The sequence below is a fragment of the Gymnoscopelus braueri genome, assembly GCF_963280865.1.
Source record: "Gymnoscopelus braueri genome assembly, chromosome: 6".
Classification (NCBI taxonomy): domain Eukaryota; kingdom Metazoa; phylum Chordata; class Actinopteri; order Myctophiformes; family Myctophidae; genus Gymnoscopelus; species Gymnoscopelus braueri.
Window position 1 is genome coordinate 3,759,461 of NC_137607.1, and position 20,597 is coordinate 3,780,057.

A 20,597-nucleotide genomic window follows, 5' to 3' on the forward strand; every position below is an offset into this window, starting at 1 on the left:
GTTTAATTGAATGGTAATTCAAATTTAACCTATCATTTTATAAAGGACGATTTACTTTTCGGGCAAGTGGGCAAGACCTGTGGGCAAGTAGAAAATGACGGGGTCATACCTATGTTCCCCGGGTTCTATGTTCCCCACTAAGGTTATGGTTAGGGTTAGGTTTAGGTTAGGTCCTATATTCCCCGCTCTCCTAGGAAAGCGGGGAACATAGAACCTGGGGAACATAGAACCTGGGGAACATAGAACCTGGGGAACATAGAACCTGGGGAACATAGGTACGGTCCCGAAAATGACCTGTACTTGCCCGACGGGCAAGTGCCTCTTGAGACCTCAGTGTCAACCCCTGAGGGGTCTTCAACAGGGGGTCCGGGACCCATAGGGGGTCCTCAGAGTTACTACAGGGGGTCCGCCAAATCTTTGTGTGATATATATATTTTTGTCCTTAACCACTTGAACCCTAGCATCCCTTTTCTGAAGAGAACCTTTACCAAAAATAGCCACTTAAGCACTTTCACTTTAAAGGTTCTATGACATTCATTTTCACTTTTTTTATTTGTTATGTTTTTTTGGGGGTTTTATGACCTCAATTACACCCAAAAAATCTGAACTTTGAACATTCAGTGGATTTTCTGTGGTCTGGGGTTTTCTGAATAATTAGGCTGAAAAGTAATCTGAGCTTGGCCCTTCGGCAGTGAGGTCACAGTCGATTAATCCCGCCCACTCTCCTCCTCGCCCCTCCCCTCCCCTATCCTTTCCTTTGGGGGGGCGGAGCAGAGGCGATGATTGACAGGCAAAATCCCTCACCAGCGACACCCGCAGGCAAAGATTTCTTTTTTCATTGCAGTTGAAAAGGCTTTAGAAATGTGAGAGAAAAACACCTGCCATGGATCAATGGAGTGGAATATTTTGTTGAAACTTTCTATACACGTTTGAAGGACCATGACAAAGACTTTTAATGTGTGGTAAAACTGAACGTCATGAAACCTTTAAAAATCTTTCAGAAATAGTGAGAAGAGCAGATCTACAAGCTCACGTGTCGTGACGATGCGGCGCGTCGTGAGCCTGTAGATCAGCTATTTTACACTACTTTTGTGCGGCATTCTTATAAGAAGTAGGGCATTAGTTTACACCAAAAAAAAGTGAAAATGTGAAATATGGACATACAGTGTTTATGTCGTCCTGTTTGTTTACAATAATACACACGGTAACAATGTTCAGTACTGTACATTACTGTACATTACTACTGTACATTACTGTTCTGTTGTTGTTCATTAACTAATCCAGGGACGTCACAGGCTCTCAGAAGGTGGGGGGGTGGACTTTCGGTGGACTATACCCCTTATTTTACACTTTGGCTATTCAAAAATAGCAGATCTACAAGCTCATAGCGCGGCACCGAGTGCCGCGCTATGAGCTTGTAGATCTGCTATTTTTGAAAAATCTTGAAAAACTTTTAACTTTCAAATGTAAACACATTTTGTAATTTCAAAATTGTGCGTTTTTTGGGCGGATTTTGTTAGTTTTTTTTCGTGTTTTGGTTACTTTATTTCGGTTTTAGGGTTAGGTTATTTAATTCTTATTTTTGCCTGATTTTACCGATTTATTATAAAAAATATATATATTTTTTTTTATTTTTTTCAAAAAGTGGGGGGTGTGAAATCACATATCTGTGAGAGTGAGGGTGTCGCGTCGTACGCACAGTGAATGGCCGTGACGCCCCTGATCTCATAAAACATATATGGATTCATCCAACTTCCTGTATAACTGGACATGTACTGTCACTTGTCACAAGTTGGTAAAGTGGGTCTACAAGCTCACAGCGCGTCGCGTTGTGGGCTTGTAGATCTGCTATTTAAAAAATAGCTGAAGTTGAAATTGGGCTGAAGTGGTTCATGTGTTTTGTAATAAATACATAAATAAACAGTTGTTCTTGTAGTGGATATTTTCCTCTGAGATGTAGTGGAGTAGAAGTAAAAGTATAGAAAATGGGAAATACTCCGATAAAGTAAATAAAGTACCTCAAAATTCTACTTAAGTAGGCCTAAATGTGCTTAGATACTTTCCACCACTGTCTATTATTTCATAGATCACCATGATGGATATTCCATTTTACGTTTTCTTCTCGGTGTGTAACTTTACGACGGTCCCTTACCGGCCCTCACATAAACAACAGCTATTTCCTGAAAATGTGAACGAGACGGTGAGAGGGGACTCCCTCTGTCTTTGGTGTTTCGCCCAGGTGGGCGTGGTTTTGCGGCATGGGCTTTTGTGGGTTTGTGGGTGGGTTTAGGCATAAAACCACGCCCACCTGGGCCAGGTGGGCGTGGTTTTATGCCTAAACCCACCCTCTATGACATTGGTTCTCAAAGTGGGGTCCGGGGACCCTCAGGGGTCCTTGAGGGAGTTCCAGGGGGTCCCCAGCTAAATGATAGATTAGGCACCAAATGGACCCCTACGGGTCTGTAACTCTGTGAGTGTACAAATGTACACTCTCAGAGTTAAATTGACATAGATTTTACAATATAAATTGCGGTCCAAGTGATAGAAATGCCATTAAATGGGGGTCCGTAGCCCTAATGCATGTCAAACTGGGGGTCCTTGAAATTAAAATGGTTGAGAATCACTGCTAGAGCCGTAAAAAAATCTTCTTATGGGGGTCCCTGGCATATCTTTTGAAATGGGGGTCCGCGGGCTAATAACTGTCAATTTGGGGGTCCTTGACATGAAAAAGTTTGATAAGCACTGCTCTATGAAACCCACCCAAACCTCAAAAGCCCGTTGCCTCAAAACCACGCCCACCTGGTCGAAACACCAAAGAAAGAGGCTCTCTCTCCCATGGTTGAGAGACACATCAGACAAACTGCATCTCTGTCGTCAGTGCAGAGGAAACAGAAACAGAACAGCTCTGCCTTTGTGTGTTTGAAGCTTGAAGGGATAATAATGTACCAGTAGAAGAAGATCACAGTTTTATTAGCTCATAAAAAAAGCAGAATATGATCCTATAACATAACTGAGGAATGCATGGAGAAGAGGATCAGCATCATGATAATATTTATGAAGAATGGATGAGTCGTTTACCAGAGGATCTGTGGGACGTCCCCATCACTAAGCTCTCTATTCCTGGTAGGTTTATAGATCAGATCTTTAACTCTTATTACTTTATTATCTTATTAGAGTTTTTCTGCCTTTTAGTTCTGCTTATAAACTTCCTAATCGGTCTGACTGATAGTAAAATGCAGTGGTGGGAAGTAACTAAGTACATTTACTTAAGTACTGTACAATGTTTAGGTGCTTTTACTTTACTGGAGTATTTCCAATTGTCTATACTTTTACTTCTACTCCACTACATCTCAGAGGCAAATATTGTACTTTTACTCGACTACAATTATTTGAAAACTTTATTTACTACAGTAGTTATTTGATTATGATCACAAAACACATTAACCACTTCAGCCCTATATACATTTTGGCCATTTGAAAATAGCAGATCTACAAGCTCACAATGCGTCGCGAGTGAGCTTGTAGATCTGCTTTTTTCAAAAGATTTTTAATACAAAGTCAAAACTTGTGAAATTGGACATTCTGCCTAATGAGTACTTTCTACTTTTGGTACTTTAAGCACATTTTGATACCAATATATTTTTGTACTTTTACTCAAGTAAATTCTGGACTTTTTCTTGTAACGGAGTATTTCTACATTGCAGTATTGATACTTTTACTTAAGTAAAACATTTGAGTACTTTTTTTCCTCCACTGCAGTCACATGAGTCTATAGACTCACCATGTGACAGCAGTGTTTTTTACTATCACTTTTACTTCTATATAAAGCAGAGAAGAGACACTGACTCAACCTTATGAATGCAGGGACACAATTTGATTATGCATTCATTAGACCAGTGGCTCTCAAACGTTTTCATGTCAAGGACCCCCAAAATGTATTTATTTGGCCGCGGACCCCCATCTCAAAATATGTTGTTCCAGGGAAAATCATGACATTCTTCTTACTGTAGTTGTATTTACTTGTACAGTACAATAATGGTGAAGATTAAATATCAGTCATTTTATCTGGGAACCCCTGGAAACCCCCTGGTGGAAAGTAACTAAGTACATGTACTCAAGTACTGTACTTCAGTAACATTTTGAGGTATTTTTTACTTTACTGGAGTATTTCCCCTTTTCAATACTTTTACTTCTACTCCACTACATCTCAGAGGCAAATATTGTACTTTTACTCCACTATAATGATCTGAAAACCTTAGTTACTATTAGTTACTTAGTAGATTTAGATTATTATAAAAAATAACATACATTAACCACTTCAGACCTAGGCTATATTGGCTAATTGAAAATAGCGGATCTACAAGCTCTCAACGCGTCGCTTTGCGACACGTTGTGAGCCTGTAGATCTGCTATTTTCAAAGGATTTAAATGTATACATAATACGCACAATGTCCCATTTCATGGGAATATTTGAACTATGTACTTGGTTGCTAATTTATTCATCCTTCTGCTGCATGACTGTACGCTGTATATCTCTGACAGACTCATTTATATTCTGCATATTTACTTCGGCTGAAATATACATTTATCTATCCTAACTCAATAACCAATTCTAAACTGTAGGGTAGGCTGTATTCTGTACATTGTAGTTGCTACAGTAATGTATTCATACATTCTTTTTATCCCTATTTTCTATATTCTCTACATTTTCTTACATTTCCTACTTCAGTACCCGAGGGAAGGTGCAGTTCTATCCTAGTCAGTGTTGCCAGATTCTGTGAGAGAAACAAGCAACCAGGTCTAGGAAAACCAGCCCAAATGAAGCGACTATGGGCCACACGAGCACTTTAACATATACGTCAGCTATTTGAAAATAGCAGATCTACAAGCTCACAACGCGTCGCGACGCGACGCGTTGTGAGCTTGTAGATCGGCTATTTTCAAATAAAATCTTGCGAGGGAAATTATAATAAGCAGATCTGGCAACCCTGATCCTAGTCTATTTCTATCGTATTCACTGCACCAGTGTGTCTGCTGATGCTGCTTTTGCAGTGCACACACTAATTAGGTTTTTTATCCTTACTGTGTTCCTTATTACAACGGTCACAACCTGGCTTGTAAGGCCATGACAAAGTGGGAGACACACCATTGTAATAGTTAAAAGCGTAGTATGCAACTTTGCACTGTGTTTACTGTTTGCATAACAAAATCAATAAATAAATGTTATTATGTTACCAGCAGGCACACTACTGGAGTAGTGTGGTGGTGTTTACCTGCAGAAACACACTGGAGTAGTGTGGTGGTGTTTACCTACAGAAACACACTGGAGTAGTGTGGTGGTGTTTACCTGCAGAAACACACTGGAGTAGTGTGGTGGTGTTTACCTGCAGAAACACACTGGAGTAGTGTGGTGGTGTTTACCTGTAGAAACACACTGGAGTAGTGTGGTGGTGTTTACCTGCAGAAACACACTGGAGTAGTGTGGTGGTGTTTTACCTGCAGAAACACACTGGAGTAGTGTGGTGGTGTTAACCTGTAGAAACACACTGGAGTAGTGTGGTGGTGTTAACCTGCAGAAACACACTGGAGTAGTGTGGTGGTGTTAACCTGTAGAAACACACTGGAGTAGTGTGGTGGTGTTAACCTGTAGAAACACACTGGAGTAGTGTGGTGGTGTTAACCTGCAGAGACACACTGGAGTAGTGTGGTGGTGTTTACCTGCAGAAACACACTGGAGTAGTGTGGTGGTGTTTACCTGTAGAAACACACTGGAGTAGTGTGGTGGTGTTTACCTGTAGAAACACACTGGAGTAGTGTGGTGGTGTTTACCTGCAGAAACACACTGGAGTAGTGTGGTGGTGTTTTACCTGTAGAAACACACTGGAGTAGTGTGGTGGTGTTTACCTGCAGAAACACACTGGAGTAGTGTGGTGGTGTTTACCTGCAGAAACACACTGGAGTAGTGTGGTGGTGTTTTACCTGCAGAAACACACTGGAGTAGTGTGGTGGTGTTTACCTGTAGAAACACACTGGAGTAGTGTGGTGGTGTTTACCTGTAGAAACACACTGGAGTAGTGTGGTGGTGTTTACCTATAGAAACACACTGGAGTAGTGTGGTGGTGTTTACCTGTAGAAACACACTGGAGTAGTGTGGTGGTGTTTACCTATAGAAACACACTGGAGTAGTGTGGTGGTGTTTACCTATAGAAACACACTGGAGTAGTGTGGTGGTGTTTACCTGTAGAAACACACTGGAGTAGTGTGGTGGTGTTTACCTATAGAAACACACTGGAGTAGTGTGGTGGTGTTTACCTGCAGAAACACACTACAGTAGTGTGGTGGTGTTTACCTGCAGAAACACACTGAAGTAGTATGGTGGTGTTTACCTGTAGAAACACACTGGAGTAGTGTGGTGGTGTTTACCTGCAGAAACACACTGGAGTAGTGTGGTGGTGTTTACCTGCAGAAACACACTGGAGTAGTGTGGTGGTGTTTACCTGCAGAAACACACTGGAGTAGTGTGGTGGTGTTTACCTATAGAAACACACTGGAGTAGTGTGGTAGTGTTTACCTGCAGAAACACACTGGAGTAGTGTGGTGGTGTTTACCTGCAGAAACACACTGGAGTAGTGTGGTGGTGTTTTACCTGCAGAAACACACTGGAGTAGTGTGGTGGTGTTTACCTGCAGAAAGTAACACACTGGAGTAGTGTGGTGGTGTTTACCTGCAGAAACACACTGGAGTAGTGTGGTGGTGTTTACCTGCAGAAACACACTGGAGTAGTGTGGTGGTGTTTACCTGTAGAAACACACTGGAGTAGTGTGGTGGTGTTTACCTGTAGAAACACACTGGAGTAGTGTGGTGGTGTTTACCTGCAGAAACACACTGGAGTAGTGTGGTGGTGTTTTACCTGTAGAAACACACTGGAGTAGTGTGGTGGTGTTTACCTGCAGAAACACACTGGAGTAGTGTGGTGGTGTTTACCTGCAGAAACACACTGGAGTAGTGTGGTGGTGTTTTACCTGCAGAAACACACTGGAGTAGTGTGGTGGTGTTTACCTGTAGAAACACACTGGAGTAGTGTGGTGGTGTTTACCTGTAGAAACACACTGGAGTAGTGTGGTGGTGTTTACCTATAGAAACACACTGGAGTAGTGTGGTGGTGTTTACCTGTAGAAACACACTGGAGTAGTGTGGTGGTGTTTACCTATAGAAACACACTGGAGTAGTGTGGTGGTGTTTACCTATAGAAACACACTGGAGTAGTGTGGTGGTGTTTACCTGTAGAAACACACTGGAGTAGTGTGGTGGTGTTTACCTATAGAAACACACTGGAGTAGTGTGGTGGTGTTTACCTGCAGAAACACACTACAGTAGTGTGGTGGTGTTTACCTGCAGAAACACACTGAAGTAGTGTGGTGGTGTTTACCTGTAGAAACACACTGGAGTAGTGTGGTGGTGTTTACCTGCAGAAACACACTGGAGTAGTGTGGTGGTGTTTACCTGCAGAAACACACTGGAGTAGTGTGGTGGTGTTTACCTGCAGAAACACACTGGAGTAGTGTGGTGATGTTTACCTATAGAAACACACTGGAGTAGTGTGGTGGTGTTTACCTGCAGAAACACACTGGAGTAGTGTGGTGGTGTTTACCTGCAGAAACACACTGGAGTAGTGTGGTGGTGTTTACCTGCAGAAACACACTGGAGTAGTGTGGTGGTGTTTAACCTGCAGAAACACACTGTCCTCTTGCTGTATTATGTTTTTTCACTGTTTGTTTTGGTTGCCCAAAAACATCCCCGTCGACCAAAACAAACAGTGGAAAAAAACCAACATACAGTGAGAGGGCAGTGTTGATTTAGTTGACTAAAACTATGACGAAAAATTTTGGTCGACTACCTTTTTTCACTGACGAAAACTAAATAAAAACTAAGCTATGATGACTAAAACTAAGACTAAATATATTGACAACTTTGTCAACAAATAAAAACTAGACTAAAATGTTAGAGAGAGGGACTAGTGGAGAAGAGATCCAGTAGAACTAAAAGACAAGTCATTGTATGGTTGGTTGCACTCGGGTGTTGCACTCTGAAAATAGCAGATCTACAAGCTCACAACGCGTCGCGCTTACAGTACAGTACATACGCCTTTAAAGTAATTAAAAAAAAAGCTGACATTAATTAAAGGCACAATAGACCAAAAACTGTGTGTGTGTGTGTGTGTGTGTGTGTGTGTGTGTGTGTGTGTGTGTGTGTGTGTGTGTGTGTGTGTGTGTGTGTGTGTGTGTGTGTGTGTGTGTGTGTGTGTGTGTGTGTGTGTGTGTGTGTGTGTGTGTGTGTGTGTGTGTGTGTGTAAAAGGAACCTAAACAGAAATGAAAAGGAGAATATACTATACTGTAATACCCTCACTCAGCAGTAAACAACCAAACATACAGTATAAGTGTATACAGGGTATCTGCACATTTCCAAAGTGACAATTTAAAGGCTTTTATGACCTTTTTAATACCTCTAAAATGGGCGACATTGAGTAATAAGAAAAAGGCAAATATTGTGAAAATAGCTCGATCTACAAGCTCAATATGCCTTGCGTTGTGAGCTTGTAGATCGGCTATTTTCACAGTATTTATCTGTGGAGCAGAGTCAAACTAAATTGTATGCCTCAACTCCTACAATTCCAAATGTTACACAGAGTCTGCACTTTCTGCTCACAGAATGACTGGACTTACTCGTCTTGTTTTGCACCTTAATACGCTTGACTGTTCCTATACCTAAACTTAGAAGGTACTATGGTGTTGTTTATATAAGGTACTGTGGCAGCTGCTGATAAATGCTGACGGTGTATATATAATATGCCAAGCTTAGACGTGCAATGTACATTCACTGATGTGTTTTTATTATCCTATTAGTGTAAAACCACTGACACCTTTTTCTCTCTCTTTTCTTTCTCTCTTTCTTTTTTTTCTTCACTTTTATTATTATTACCCATATGCTGCTGCAATGTCTGTTGGAAGCCGGACAAAAACAAGTTTTACTCTTATGTACCTGTGCACCAGGGTTGATTTTGACAGCAAATGTTGATGTAGTTTTAGTCATAGTCTTTTGAATCAAATTCCATTTAGTTTTTGTCATATTTTAGTCATCTGAAATGTTTTAGTTTTTGTCTAGTTTTAGTCGACTAAATATCATAAGATTATAGTCGACTAAATCTACAGTTGATTTAGTCGACTAAAATGTATGTTGGCGGTGCCTTGATGGTGTCGTAATGGCTGATTTTACACTTGGTTGCATGCTGAAAATAGCAGATCTACAAGCTCACAACGCGTCGCACTGCGACGCGTTGTGAGCTTGTAGATCTGCTATTTTCAGAGCGCAACACCCGAGCGCAACCAAACATAAAATGACTTGTCTTTTAGTTCTACTGCATCTCTTCTCCACTAGATCACTCACTAACATTTTAGTCTAGTTTTTATTTGTTGACGAAAATGTCAATATATTTAGTTTTAGTTTTAGTCATCATAGCTTAGTTTTTATTTGGTTTTTATTTAGTTTTGGTCAGTGAAAAAAGGTAGTCGACCAACTTTTTTCGTCATAGTTTTAGTCGACGAAATCAACACTGCTGTTTACAAGATGTAACAATGAAGCACAACCTTGAACCTTGAACATATATATATATAGTCTCTGTCGGGGTGGAAACCTCATTATATCCAAAACTGTTACTTTTCAGGATTTCAAATTCGAAAAACATCAAAAGCAACAGATCCACAAGCTCAAACAGCGCTGCATTTCAAGCTTGTAGATCTGCTACTTTTGTGTGACGGTGTGGCATGATAAAGTAGGACATTCATTTACGGAAAAAAAACACGAAAAGTTAGAGGGGAATACCACTCATTTTCAACATTGAACTATATGTCTTTAATACACCTTAGAGCTGTTGTGTGGAAATAAGAAAGGTGTACTTTTGGCTCCGCCCCCTCAGCCAAAAGTACACCTTGCTTATGTCACTGATCACATGACCTCAATCAATTATCCAGTTCTAGGCAACATAGAAGGGGGGGGGGACTTTTTTCTTATTTCCACACAACAGTTCTAAGGTGTATTAAAGACACATAGTTCGATGTTGAAAATGAGTGGAATTCCCCTTTAAAAATGGGTATAAGAGGTTTCTGCCCGATATCAAACTGGTTTCTCTGTACAATGTAACAGATTAACACATTGGTTGCCAAGATATTAAACATAGTTTTCTATCCCTGTGCCGGCGTATAATTACCTCAATCCGATGATATTTGAAACGCCTTGGAACCGACATTGTGTAAAAAAAACACACGAAAAAAGGTTCCTGTGAGTAGACGGAAGGATCTGTGTATCCATGGGAACGACAAGTTTCCAACCGCGATCCGCCATTTTGGAGCTTTGGTCCGCTGAAAACGGGTGGTTTTCAATGAAAAAAAAATGAAACTGAGTTACAACTGTTTCTGAAAATCCCATCATTGAAGCGGGTGGAAGTGACGTTTTTTGGAATGATGTCACATCCACATTTTTTTTCTCTGAGAGACGATCGATCATTCCAAAGCTGTGTTAGGTCGCCCCCTGTGGAATTTCCCCCCAAAAAATTAAAGAACGCATATATGCGATCTAGGCAATCAATGTGTTCAACTGTTTTCTTTTTTAATGTTCATACTAGGAAGCCACGACGCCATGAGCTACTGTCTGGACATCCACTCTCCTCTGGTCAGATCTGAGTCGCTCATTCTGAGGTTCCTGGATAAACTCTGCCACTGCCTGACCAGACCTCTGATATTCAAATGGTCTAAGACACAGGTATGTATACGTACTGCACTGTATGGCACGGAGGCACCGGGTGATTCATACTATAAGATCAGTGGCTCTCAATCTTTTCAGGCCAATCACGTGTTTCACATGTTTTTGAAAAAAAATAGTAAAACAAAAAAAAAATGTTCAGAACCCAAGATATCATTATCTGAAGATTTGCAGCTCCATCCACTCCTTGTTTAACTTAGAACTGAAAAATGCTGTATCTCGCTTCCTAAGCACTTTTATTTTACTTTGAAAAAATCAACAACATAGCCAGAAATAATTCTCGCACTCAGTGAGTTAAAAGTCCTTAAATTTTCATTTCACTGTCATCTGGCCCCCCCCATGTCGGGGTCCCGACCCACAGGTTGAGAACCACTGCGAGTGCGTTGTTGTTTTCAAACCTTCTCTTGCTTCAGTGCCTCCTTTCCCTGCTCTCTGAATCCAAAGTGCCTCATTTACCTCGACTACACAGAAAACCTGCAAGAGATTCATAGCCATTCATGGGTCATCATTCATTCATGATATGAATGAATGATGAATGAATGCTTTTTATATATATGTTTCGTTGTTGTCGGGCAGAAACCTCGCATCTCCATATTTCAACGTATGTTTTCTTTGTAAATTAAGGCCCGTCATCATCATCATACCAGAGTGTGGGGAAAGTAGGGAAAATAGCAGATCTGTAAGCTCACAACGCGTCGCAATGCCACGCGTTGTGAGTTTGTACATCGGCTATTTTCACTATTTATTTTATGTTTTTGAAATAATAATAAAAAAGGGCTGGTTTTGGACATACAGTTTCCAACTGACATCAACGATATATATATATATATATATATATATATATATATATATATATATATATATATATATATATATATATATATATATATATATAATAATTATTATTTATTTATTTATTTGTGCCTATGACAACACATGCCCAAAATAGGGATGCCAGGTTGAAAGTAGTTAAAGGTAGGGTAAGTGATATTTTTTGGTTAAAACAGAAAGTTTTATGTTAAAAGGTTAAAGCACTATATTCTGATAGTAATCATTGCTATAGAGTGTGTGTTCAGTAACAGGAGTCTCCATGTCTCTCCAGCTCTTTATTAAACAGAAAATACATTTTCCGGTAGGTGTCAAAATCTCAGCCAATCAGGAGAAAGTACCCATTTTTAAGCTTCATTTTTATAGTGTTCCAGTTCCAATTTTGCCTGCTCATTTCTTAGTGTCATCACTTCCAATTTCACTTGTTTAATCTATATCCTGACTGAGTTCTCTATCCTGATTGGATACAATTGGAAATTGGAAACTGAAACGAAAATGCATGTTCTGTTTATTAAAGGGCTGGAGAAACATGGAGACTTCCTGTTACTGAACAAACACTCTATAGCAATGAGTACTATCACAATATAGAGCTATTTAACACTTATTTTAACCAAAGAAAATCACTTACCCTACCTTTAAATATATATAGTAGTCTTTTGGGTGTAGTATTGGGGAAAGAGTGCGTACAAAGTAAGTACTGATATAGTGAATTAAAACTGATAATTCATAGCTTTTTTTTGTATATTATCAGCTATTTTTGAATAGCCAAAGAAATCTAAAAATGACTCGGATGCGTCCCCGGTTTCAAAGGGTTAACCCTACCAGGAAGTTAAATGACTATAATTAAATCACACCAGATGACTGCAGTTAAAGCTGCACTACGTGTCTTCCCTCTTCAGATTGAACCCGGGTCTCCTGTGCAAGGACTGACATGTTTACCAATGAGATAATAGCCCTGCTTGCTCAGAGGAGAAATTAAAAAAAATCTAAATTTGTGTCAAACCAGAAACGGGATCGTGTCAAAGGTCATGTCCAGCCCAGACACACGATCTAAATGTCTCAATAGAAGAGCAGGGAGACCAAATACAACCACCTCAATTGTATACGTTATATTGTATTAACACATTGAGTGGCAAAAACGGCCATAGCCGTTTTTGGCACAAAAAAAACACAAAAAAAACATTTAAAAAAGATAGATAGATAGATAGATAGATATATATATATATATATATATATATATATATATATATATATATATATTATTTTTTTCAAAAAATATATTTTTTTTTCCTTCACATCATCAGGAGATTTTTCGAAGATTTAGACTCCCATCCACTTCCTGGTTAACTTATTACTTTAAAAGCCTGTATCTCGGCTCCTGTGTACTTTTTTTTTTTACCATGTATTTTCGACTATTTTCAATGGCTGCAACTATGGAACGGATTACAGAATGTTTTTAATTTTTTTCCCCCCGATTCTACGAGACCCCTGTGTGTGTAATGAGGGGATCACCGTGAGGACGGTGATCACGGAAAATATTTTATGACTACTTGAAAAAGGTACAAAAATGGTTAAAAACAGCCACCACTGGCTGTACCCTTTTAAAAAAAACCTCTTGCACTCAATGTTTTAATGTACTCTACCATACAAAGATATTCACCAAAAATGTTTTACATTATACAGCTTTAACATGCATCTAAGGCTGAAAAGCTGAGTAGGCTATACTGTAGTAATATCAGACCGTACGCCATTAGGGTGCGCTCCCACCGCACTTTTATTTTACCTCTGGGGCAGAATCTGCAAATGCTTTGTCAATGTAAATGCGTGGATTCACGCAAGAGCGGATCTTTCCGCATGTCGCGCAGACCTTGCGTTTATCCGCTCTACACGACTTGTCCATTTGAAGCATAAAACTGCTGGAGGCAGGAGCTGATTTTCCCCCTCTGTCCAATCGGGTGAGTGGAAGGCGGACCGTCTCAAGACTCAGGAAGCACCATGGTGCTCAAGGCAGAAGGCGGTGCGGGCTACGGGGAGGGTCCTGAAAGTGAGTGACAGGCGCGGCACTCCCGTTTTTTAGAATCCGCTGGCTGCAAAAAACTGTGGCCGCGCACAACCTGCGTTTAACGCTAGCCGACCATGTTTTGGTGGGAGCGCGCCCTTAGACCTTATACTACTGATATGTCAGATATTTGGAGATGAAAATGAACCCATGTCTTTCCTACTCTGATGGCTTATAAATGTTTCTCCTCCGTTCAGGACAACAGCATTGTGGAGCAGCTGTCAATGGGAATTCGCTACTTCGACCTTCGCATTGCACAGAAACCGCACGACTCGACCCACTACCTGTATTTTGCACATGCCTTATACACATATCTGACAGTTCTGGTGAGTATACACAGGCTTTTCTATATCAATGAATTGACGCGAAAGAAATCGAATTGATCTTTTAAAATCACCTGCATCCATTAGTCTTATTAGCCACTTAACCCTTTAAGACCGGGAACACATCTATGTCATTTTAAGATTTCTTTGGCTATTCCAAAAATAGCAGATCTACAAGCTTGTAGCGCGGCACCTACGAGCTTGTAGATCTGCTATTTTTGAAAAATCTTGCTGGGTTGCAACTGTTGCAACCCAGCAGGTTGTATATGTAAGTGTCCAAATACATACAGTATGTATTATGATAATCGGAATCGTGACCCCAAGAATCGGAATCGAATTGAATGGTGAGATAGCAGAAGATTCACAGCCGTGGTTGTAATTGCCATCATGTCTTTGTAGGAAACCCTGACATCAGTGGAGTCATGGCTGGACTCTCACCCAAAGGAGATTGTTATTCTGGCTTGCAGCCATTTTGAGGGACTGAGCGACCAGCTCCATCAATCCTTCATTCGGTCTCTGAAGAAACTCTTTGGCTCCAAACTCTGTCCACGTAAAGTGAGTTTACTCCAGTGGTGTAAAGTAACTAAGTACATTTACTTAAGTACTGTACTACAATTTTGAGGATTTTGAGGATTCTACAAGCTCACAATCGCGACGCATCGTGAGCTTGTAGATCGGCTATTTTCAAATGGCCAAAATGTATATAGGGCTGAAGTGGTTAATGTATGTTTTGTAATGATAATCAAAAGTAACTAGTAACTCAAGTTTTCAAATAATTGTAGTGGAGTAAAAGTATAATATTTGCCTCTGAGATGTAGTGGAGTAGAAGTAAAAGTACTGCAAATTGGAAATACTCAAGTAGAGGTAAAAAAAAACAACTTAAAATTGTACTTAAAGGTATAGTAGGCAACATTAAGCCTATATTTGAAAAATACTTCTATATATATATTTTGCATTTTTTCCCCTCTATCAGCCACTATATAATGATGCTGGGGTGTTTTCCTGCATTGAAAAACACTCCTCTTTCTGAAATCCGTATTTTCCCTACTATTTAGGTTACACATCCGGGTATCCGGTGCGTAAATTCACGCACGCATGTGCGCATCCGTGCGCGTCCGTGCCCGTGTGAACTTTTTACTTTCGGTTTGAAAACGCTCTCAAACTTCGTTTTGGAGGCACATAATTTACTTTTCAGATAGCGTTTGGATAGAATTTAGTTGTTTAACTTCATATATATGTGGTCAATTTGTCATGAAAGAGTCTATTTAAAAATTAAAATTCAGAGAACCGGCAGGGGTGGGCAGTTCCTTGAATTGTATCCGAATGAAGCAACCCATATTCGGCATGGCCCGTTTAGAAGCCTCCTTAACTCTATGGAAGTCCTCCCTGCGACACCCCCTGGTGGTCAGGGAAACGAACTGCAGGAGTTTTTTTATTTGTTTATCTCAGAATCGCCTACAATCCCTTTAAGTACAGTACTTGAGTAAATGTATTTAGTTACTTTACACCACTGCTCATTGGATGGAATTGTTGTCCCAACGTTTACAGATTGTCCCTCTCTTCTTGCCTTACGGCGTACAGATTGTCCCTCTCTTCTTGCCGTACGGCGTTCAGATTGTCCCTCTCTTCTTGCCGTACGGCGTTCAGATTGTCCCTCTCTTCTTGCCGTACGGCGTACAGATTGTCCCTCTCTTCTTGCCTTACGGCGTACAGATTGTCCCTCTCTTCTTGCCGTACGGCGTTCAGATTGTCCCTCTCTTCTTGCCGTACGGCGTACAGATTGTCCCTCTCTTCTTGCCGTACGGTGTACACATTGTCCCTCTCTTCTCTCCTCCTTCAGGAAGCAGCGGTGACGTTGAGGACCTTGTGGTCATGTGGTCATCAGGTGCTGCTGTCCTATGACGACCAGGCAGCCGTCAGCCACCAGGAGCTGTGGCCGGCCATCCCTTACTGGTGGGCCGACGAACCAACGGCCCAGGGAGTCATCACATACCTGGACAGGAAGAAACACCTGGGACGACCAGGTACACAGTACAACACTATGAATAAACACCTAGAAACACCTGGGACGACCAGGTACACTATCATTTTTTTTATCCCACGATTTTTATAACTCTTTTTTTTCACCCGGTGCCAATTTTCTAAGTGATCCTGGGCGCTACACTCCCCCCCGCCAGCCTAGGGAGCCCAGGGCCGAGCTCATGCCTCCTTCAATGCATGAGAGCCAACTGACCTTCTTGTCACCTGACAGGGGGGAGTTTCCCTGGTTGGACGTAGCGCGTGGAAGGAACACGTTATTCCAACCAGTTCCTTTCCCCTCCATCAGGCGCCCCGGCTGTCATGGGGGAGGTGGTATAGCGACCAGGATTACTCCATGTTTTTGTGAGGGTATTAACTACCCTAGGAGAGACATGGGGAGGACATACAGAGTAGGCCCTTTCGCCAACCCCACCAGTGTTGATTTTGACCGCAAAATTGTGATAGTTTTAGTCATAGTCTTTTGAATAAAATTCCATTCAGTTTTAGTCATATTTTAGTCATCTGAAATGTTTTTTTCGACTAAATCTACAGTTGATTTAGTCGACTAAAATGTATTTTGCCGGTGACTTGATGGTGTCGTAATGGCTGATTTTACACTTGGTTGCATGCTGAAAATAGCCGATCTACAAGCTCACAAAGCTTTTAGATCTGCTATTTTCAGAGCGCAACACCCTAGCGCAACCAAACATAAAATGACTTGTCTTTTAGTTCTACTGGATCTCTTCTCCACTAGTCTCTCTCTCTAACATTTTAGTCTAGTTTTTATTTGTTGACGAAATTGTCAATATATTTAGTCTTAGTTTTAGTCATCATAGCTTAGTTTTTATTTCGTTTTTATTTCGTTTTTGTCAGTGAAAAAAGGTAGCCGCCGAACATTTTTTCGTCATAGTCTTAGTCGACGAAATCAACACTGAACAACTCTATGAATTGAGTAGACAGGGACCCCATTTGTAACAAGCCACTGAGCTTTCATGGGCTTTTCAATGCTATTTAGTTGACCTTGCATTTAAACTGTACTTTCATGTGTTTTTTCCCCCCTGCATAGTATAGCGCCCAGGATTCCATAGACAATTGGCACTGGGTGTAAAAAATGGGGTTACAAAATAGTGGGATAACATTTTTAAGTAAAAAAAAAAAAAACACATCACTGAAAAATACCAAATTATATTGTCGCTGTCGGGCAGAAACCTTGTTTCTCCATATGTTTTTTCGTAAATTAACGCACTACTTGATCATACTACGGCATCACACAAAAGCATCAAAAGTAGCAGATCTACAAGCTCGAAAGTTTTAAACCATTTTCACCCAAAATACGGATGCCAGGTTTGAAACTCGGGCTGATTCTGTTCTAATCTCTCATTTTGTCCAGGTGGGTTTTTCGTCTCTGGCCTAAACCTGACCGCCTACGGGTTTTACATCGCCACCCACCCGAAGCAGTCGCTGAGGTCTCTGACGCAGAAGAACTGGACGTGTTTGAGAGACTGGCTGCAGGAGCAGACGCCCGGATCCCAGCCCGACTGTCTCAACATCATCGCCGGAGACTTCGTGGGACCCGTCCCGTTCTGTCCTCTGGTCATTGCACTCAACCATAAACTGCTGAGGAAAAAGACTATTTAAATACAAGCACTTTATGCCAAAATATGGCAGTTTTCTGGATATCATAAGTAACTAGAAAGTACTGTTACTGAAGAAACAATGTGGGATCGCTAGGAATGTTGATAGTATTGAGTATTGATAGTTTTATAATTGTTAAATGTTTTAAAGTAGTAGTAGTGTTAAAGAGGTGGTGCCATGGTTTTGCACTTTTTCTGTTTTTCATGTGTCTATGAGGTTGATAGAACTTCATTAAGCCCCCTGGTGGTGTTTTTATGGTGTTTTATGTCTTCTCTGACTATTTTGAGTTTCTACCTGGAGGCTGAAACCTTGAGGGTCAAAAAAAAAACAGCACTTTAATGACACAGTAAAATTATACCCTCCCCCTCATTATCATAACACAACAGGTGTGGGCATGAGGAGGAGGAGGGACTAGGACAGGTGGGTGGTGCTAAGGTGGTGGAGGAGGTGCTAAGGTGAGAACCAGGTATAGAGCATCGCAGTTCCCGCCCACTTCCTGTTTTTTCCTGGTGCCGGAAGGAAAAACTCGATGCATTTTTCCCATTGACATTTCCAAAAATATTTTATCAATTAATTTAAGCCTAGAATCAAGCCATCCAGGGTCCTGGTGAATCATGGTGATTTTTTTTATTTTATATTTAATTATATGATATACTATATTTAATAAATACCCTTTGTTTTGCCGTTTTCAAAAAAAATTTATCACAGAATCAAACGTTTTATGGTCATGATTCACCAGGACCCTGGATGTTTTGATTCTAGGCTTAAATTAATTGATATAAATATTTTTGGAAATGTCAATGGGAAAAATGCATTGAGTATTTTGCGGTGGAACCCGGAAGGGGCGGGAACTGCGATGCTCTATACTTAATGAACAGGAGGCGTGTCTACATAAAAACATAATTTTAACACTTTCTGTACACTTTTTTGAAAAAAATCTTCCTCCTAGTCCATAATACCTGATGATTATGTTTTAGGGGGGGGGGGGTCACTGAAAATCACGGCACCCCGTCTTTAAAGGTTTGAAAGGTTTGAAAAATCTTTTGAATAGCAGATCTATAAATCGGCTATTTTCAAATGACCGAAACGTACATAGGGCTGAAGTGATTAATGTATGTTTTGTAATAATAATCAAAATCTACAAAGTAACTACTTACTAAAGCTGTCAAATAATTGTAGTGGAGTAAAAGTACAATATTTGCCTCTGAGATGTAGTGGAGTAGAAGTAAAAGTATTGGAAATTGGAAATATTCAAGTAAAGTACAAATACCTCGAAATTGTACTTAGTTACTTTCCACCACTGATCACAAGGTGTTGATACAGACAGGGCTAAGTGATATTCCTTTGGTACATCATTATGAACACCCGAGGGTCACCCTATTAGGCAGAGGTGGACAGTAACTAAGTACATGTACTCAAGTACTGTAATTAAGTACAATTTTGAGGATTTTTTACTTTAGTTGAGTATTTACATTTTTCTATACTTTTACTCCATTACATCTCGGATACAAATATTGAACTTTTACTCCACTACAATTATTTGAAAACGTTAGTTACTAGTTACTTTGTAGATTTAGATTATTATTACAAAACATACATTAACCACTTCAGCCCTATATAAACTTTGGCCTTTTGAAAATAGCAGATCTACAAGCACACAACGCGTCACATGGCGATGCGTTGTGAGCTTGTAGATCTGCTATTTTCAAAAGCATTTTACACACAGTAACTAGTAACTAAAGTTGTCCAATAATTGTAGTGGAGAAAAAGTACAATATTTGCCTCTGAGATGTAATGGAGTAGAAGTAAAAGTATTGTAAATTGGAAATATTCCAGTAAAGTAAAAAATACCTTAAAATTGTACTTAAGTGCAGTACTTGAGTACATGTACTTAGTTACTTTACACCACTGGTTGGTTGCAAGTTGCAGACAGGTGCACTTTTATGGCGGTTTTCAAGGAGGGTACTCAGGGTAGGGAGTCACACTGTGATGTGTGGTGGTGGTACTGTGTAGGGCTTTCCACATTTTGGTGCCATAATAGTAGAAGGAATTCATCCCCATGTTTGCGCCAAATCTGGGGGGAATGAGATCAGTGGAGCTTCCTCTGGTGGTACTGTGGTCCCTTAAGTATCCTGAAGACCACAACAAACTCTTACAACAAAACACACGAACCTTTCACTGTGTTTAAAACACAAGAACCAAATAAACTATATATATAAACTTTCCTGCTTTGGCTGTTTAAAATGTCTTTAAGTTGTTTGTTGGTTATTATCTACAAGTCTACGAGTCAATAACATAAACATAATCTGTTATTAAAACATGAATATATTGATACATGTTGAATATTGGAATTTCTGTTTATTCTCTCTATATGTTGTATTGTATTTTGTTATAAATCTATTTTTATCTCCATATCTCCACCTTCAATTAATAAAAAGCAACTCTGTCTACATGATCTGAAGGTTGTGCGTTCAAATCCTCCTGCTTTACTCAGAAGCATGTTTTGAACACAAACCTCCAGAAACCACACTTAACGCACTAATAGAAACATGTGTGAATGTGTGGAGGAGACATAGCAGGGCAGAGGATAGTTGGTGGACACCTCACCTCTGTGGGCTTTGGCACAGAAAGCCACACAGCGACCGGGCCACAGGTTCAATTCCCATCTCTGCAAGCAAGGCCACAGGTTCAAGTCCAGCCTAGCACCGGCACCGAAGCCAATACTCATGGATGTACTCAGTACAGTGGGGGCGTTGTTTCAACACAGTAAAAGTGGGGGTTATTGCAAAATAAATAACACCCGCTTGAACTTTTATGTCACCAAAAAGGTAACGATGACAATCAGGTGAGGTCTCCTCCTGAACTGCACCTCCTCCCACCTCACTGTTTGATGTCTGTGCCAGTGGTGGAAAAAGTA

The 20,597-nt window shown here is 40.4% G+C and overlaps 1 protein-coding gene across 2 annotated transcripts; it reads left to right on the forward strand.

Annotated features, from left to right (window-relative positions):
- The first annotated feature begins 2,890 nt into the window (after positions 1 to 2,890).
- Positions 2,891 to 19,901, forward strand: LOC308087398 (PI-PLC X domain-containing protein 1-like). 2 transcript variants are annotated; one of them, XM_080431203.1, is made up of 6 exons: positions 2,891 to 3,123; positions 10,680 to 10,816; positions 13,901 to 14,029; positions 14,426 to 14,581; positions 15,867 to 16,050; positions 17,436 to 19,901. In XM_080431203.1, the coding sequence occupies exons 1-6, from the start codon at positions 3,018 to 3,020 to the stop codon at positions 17,681 to 17,683; spliced, it is 960 nt and encodes a 319-aa protein (XP_080287329.1). In that variant the 5' UTR covers positions 2,891 to 3,017; the 3' UTR covers positions 17,684 to 19,901. The 2 variants fall into 2 exon arrangements, with proteins under 2 accessions (XP_080287329.1, XP_080287330.1); XM_080431204.1 differs by lacking the exon at positions 14,426 to 14,581.
- Positions 19,902 to 20,597: the final 696 nt, after the last annotated feature.

What these genes read in the sequence shown, in the direction of transcription:
- LOC308087398 (XM_080431203.1), top strand. Translation starts at nt 3,018, where the DNA reads ATGCATGGAGAAGAGGATCAGCATCATGATAATATTTATGAAGAATGG. An exon ending in CCAAACTCTGTCCACGTAAA is followed by an intron (nt 14,582 to 15,866) that starts GTGAGTTTACTC and finishes CTCCTCCTTCAG; the next exon opens with GAAGCAGCGGTGACGTTGAG. An exon ending in GAAACACCTGGGACGACCAG is followed by an intron (nt 16,051 to 17,435) that starts GTACACAGTACA and finishes CATTTTGTCCAG; the next exon opens with GTGGGTTTTTCGTCTCTGGC.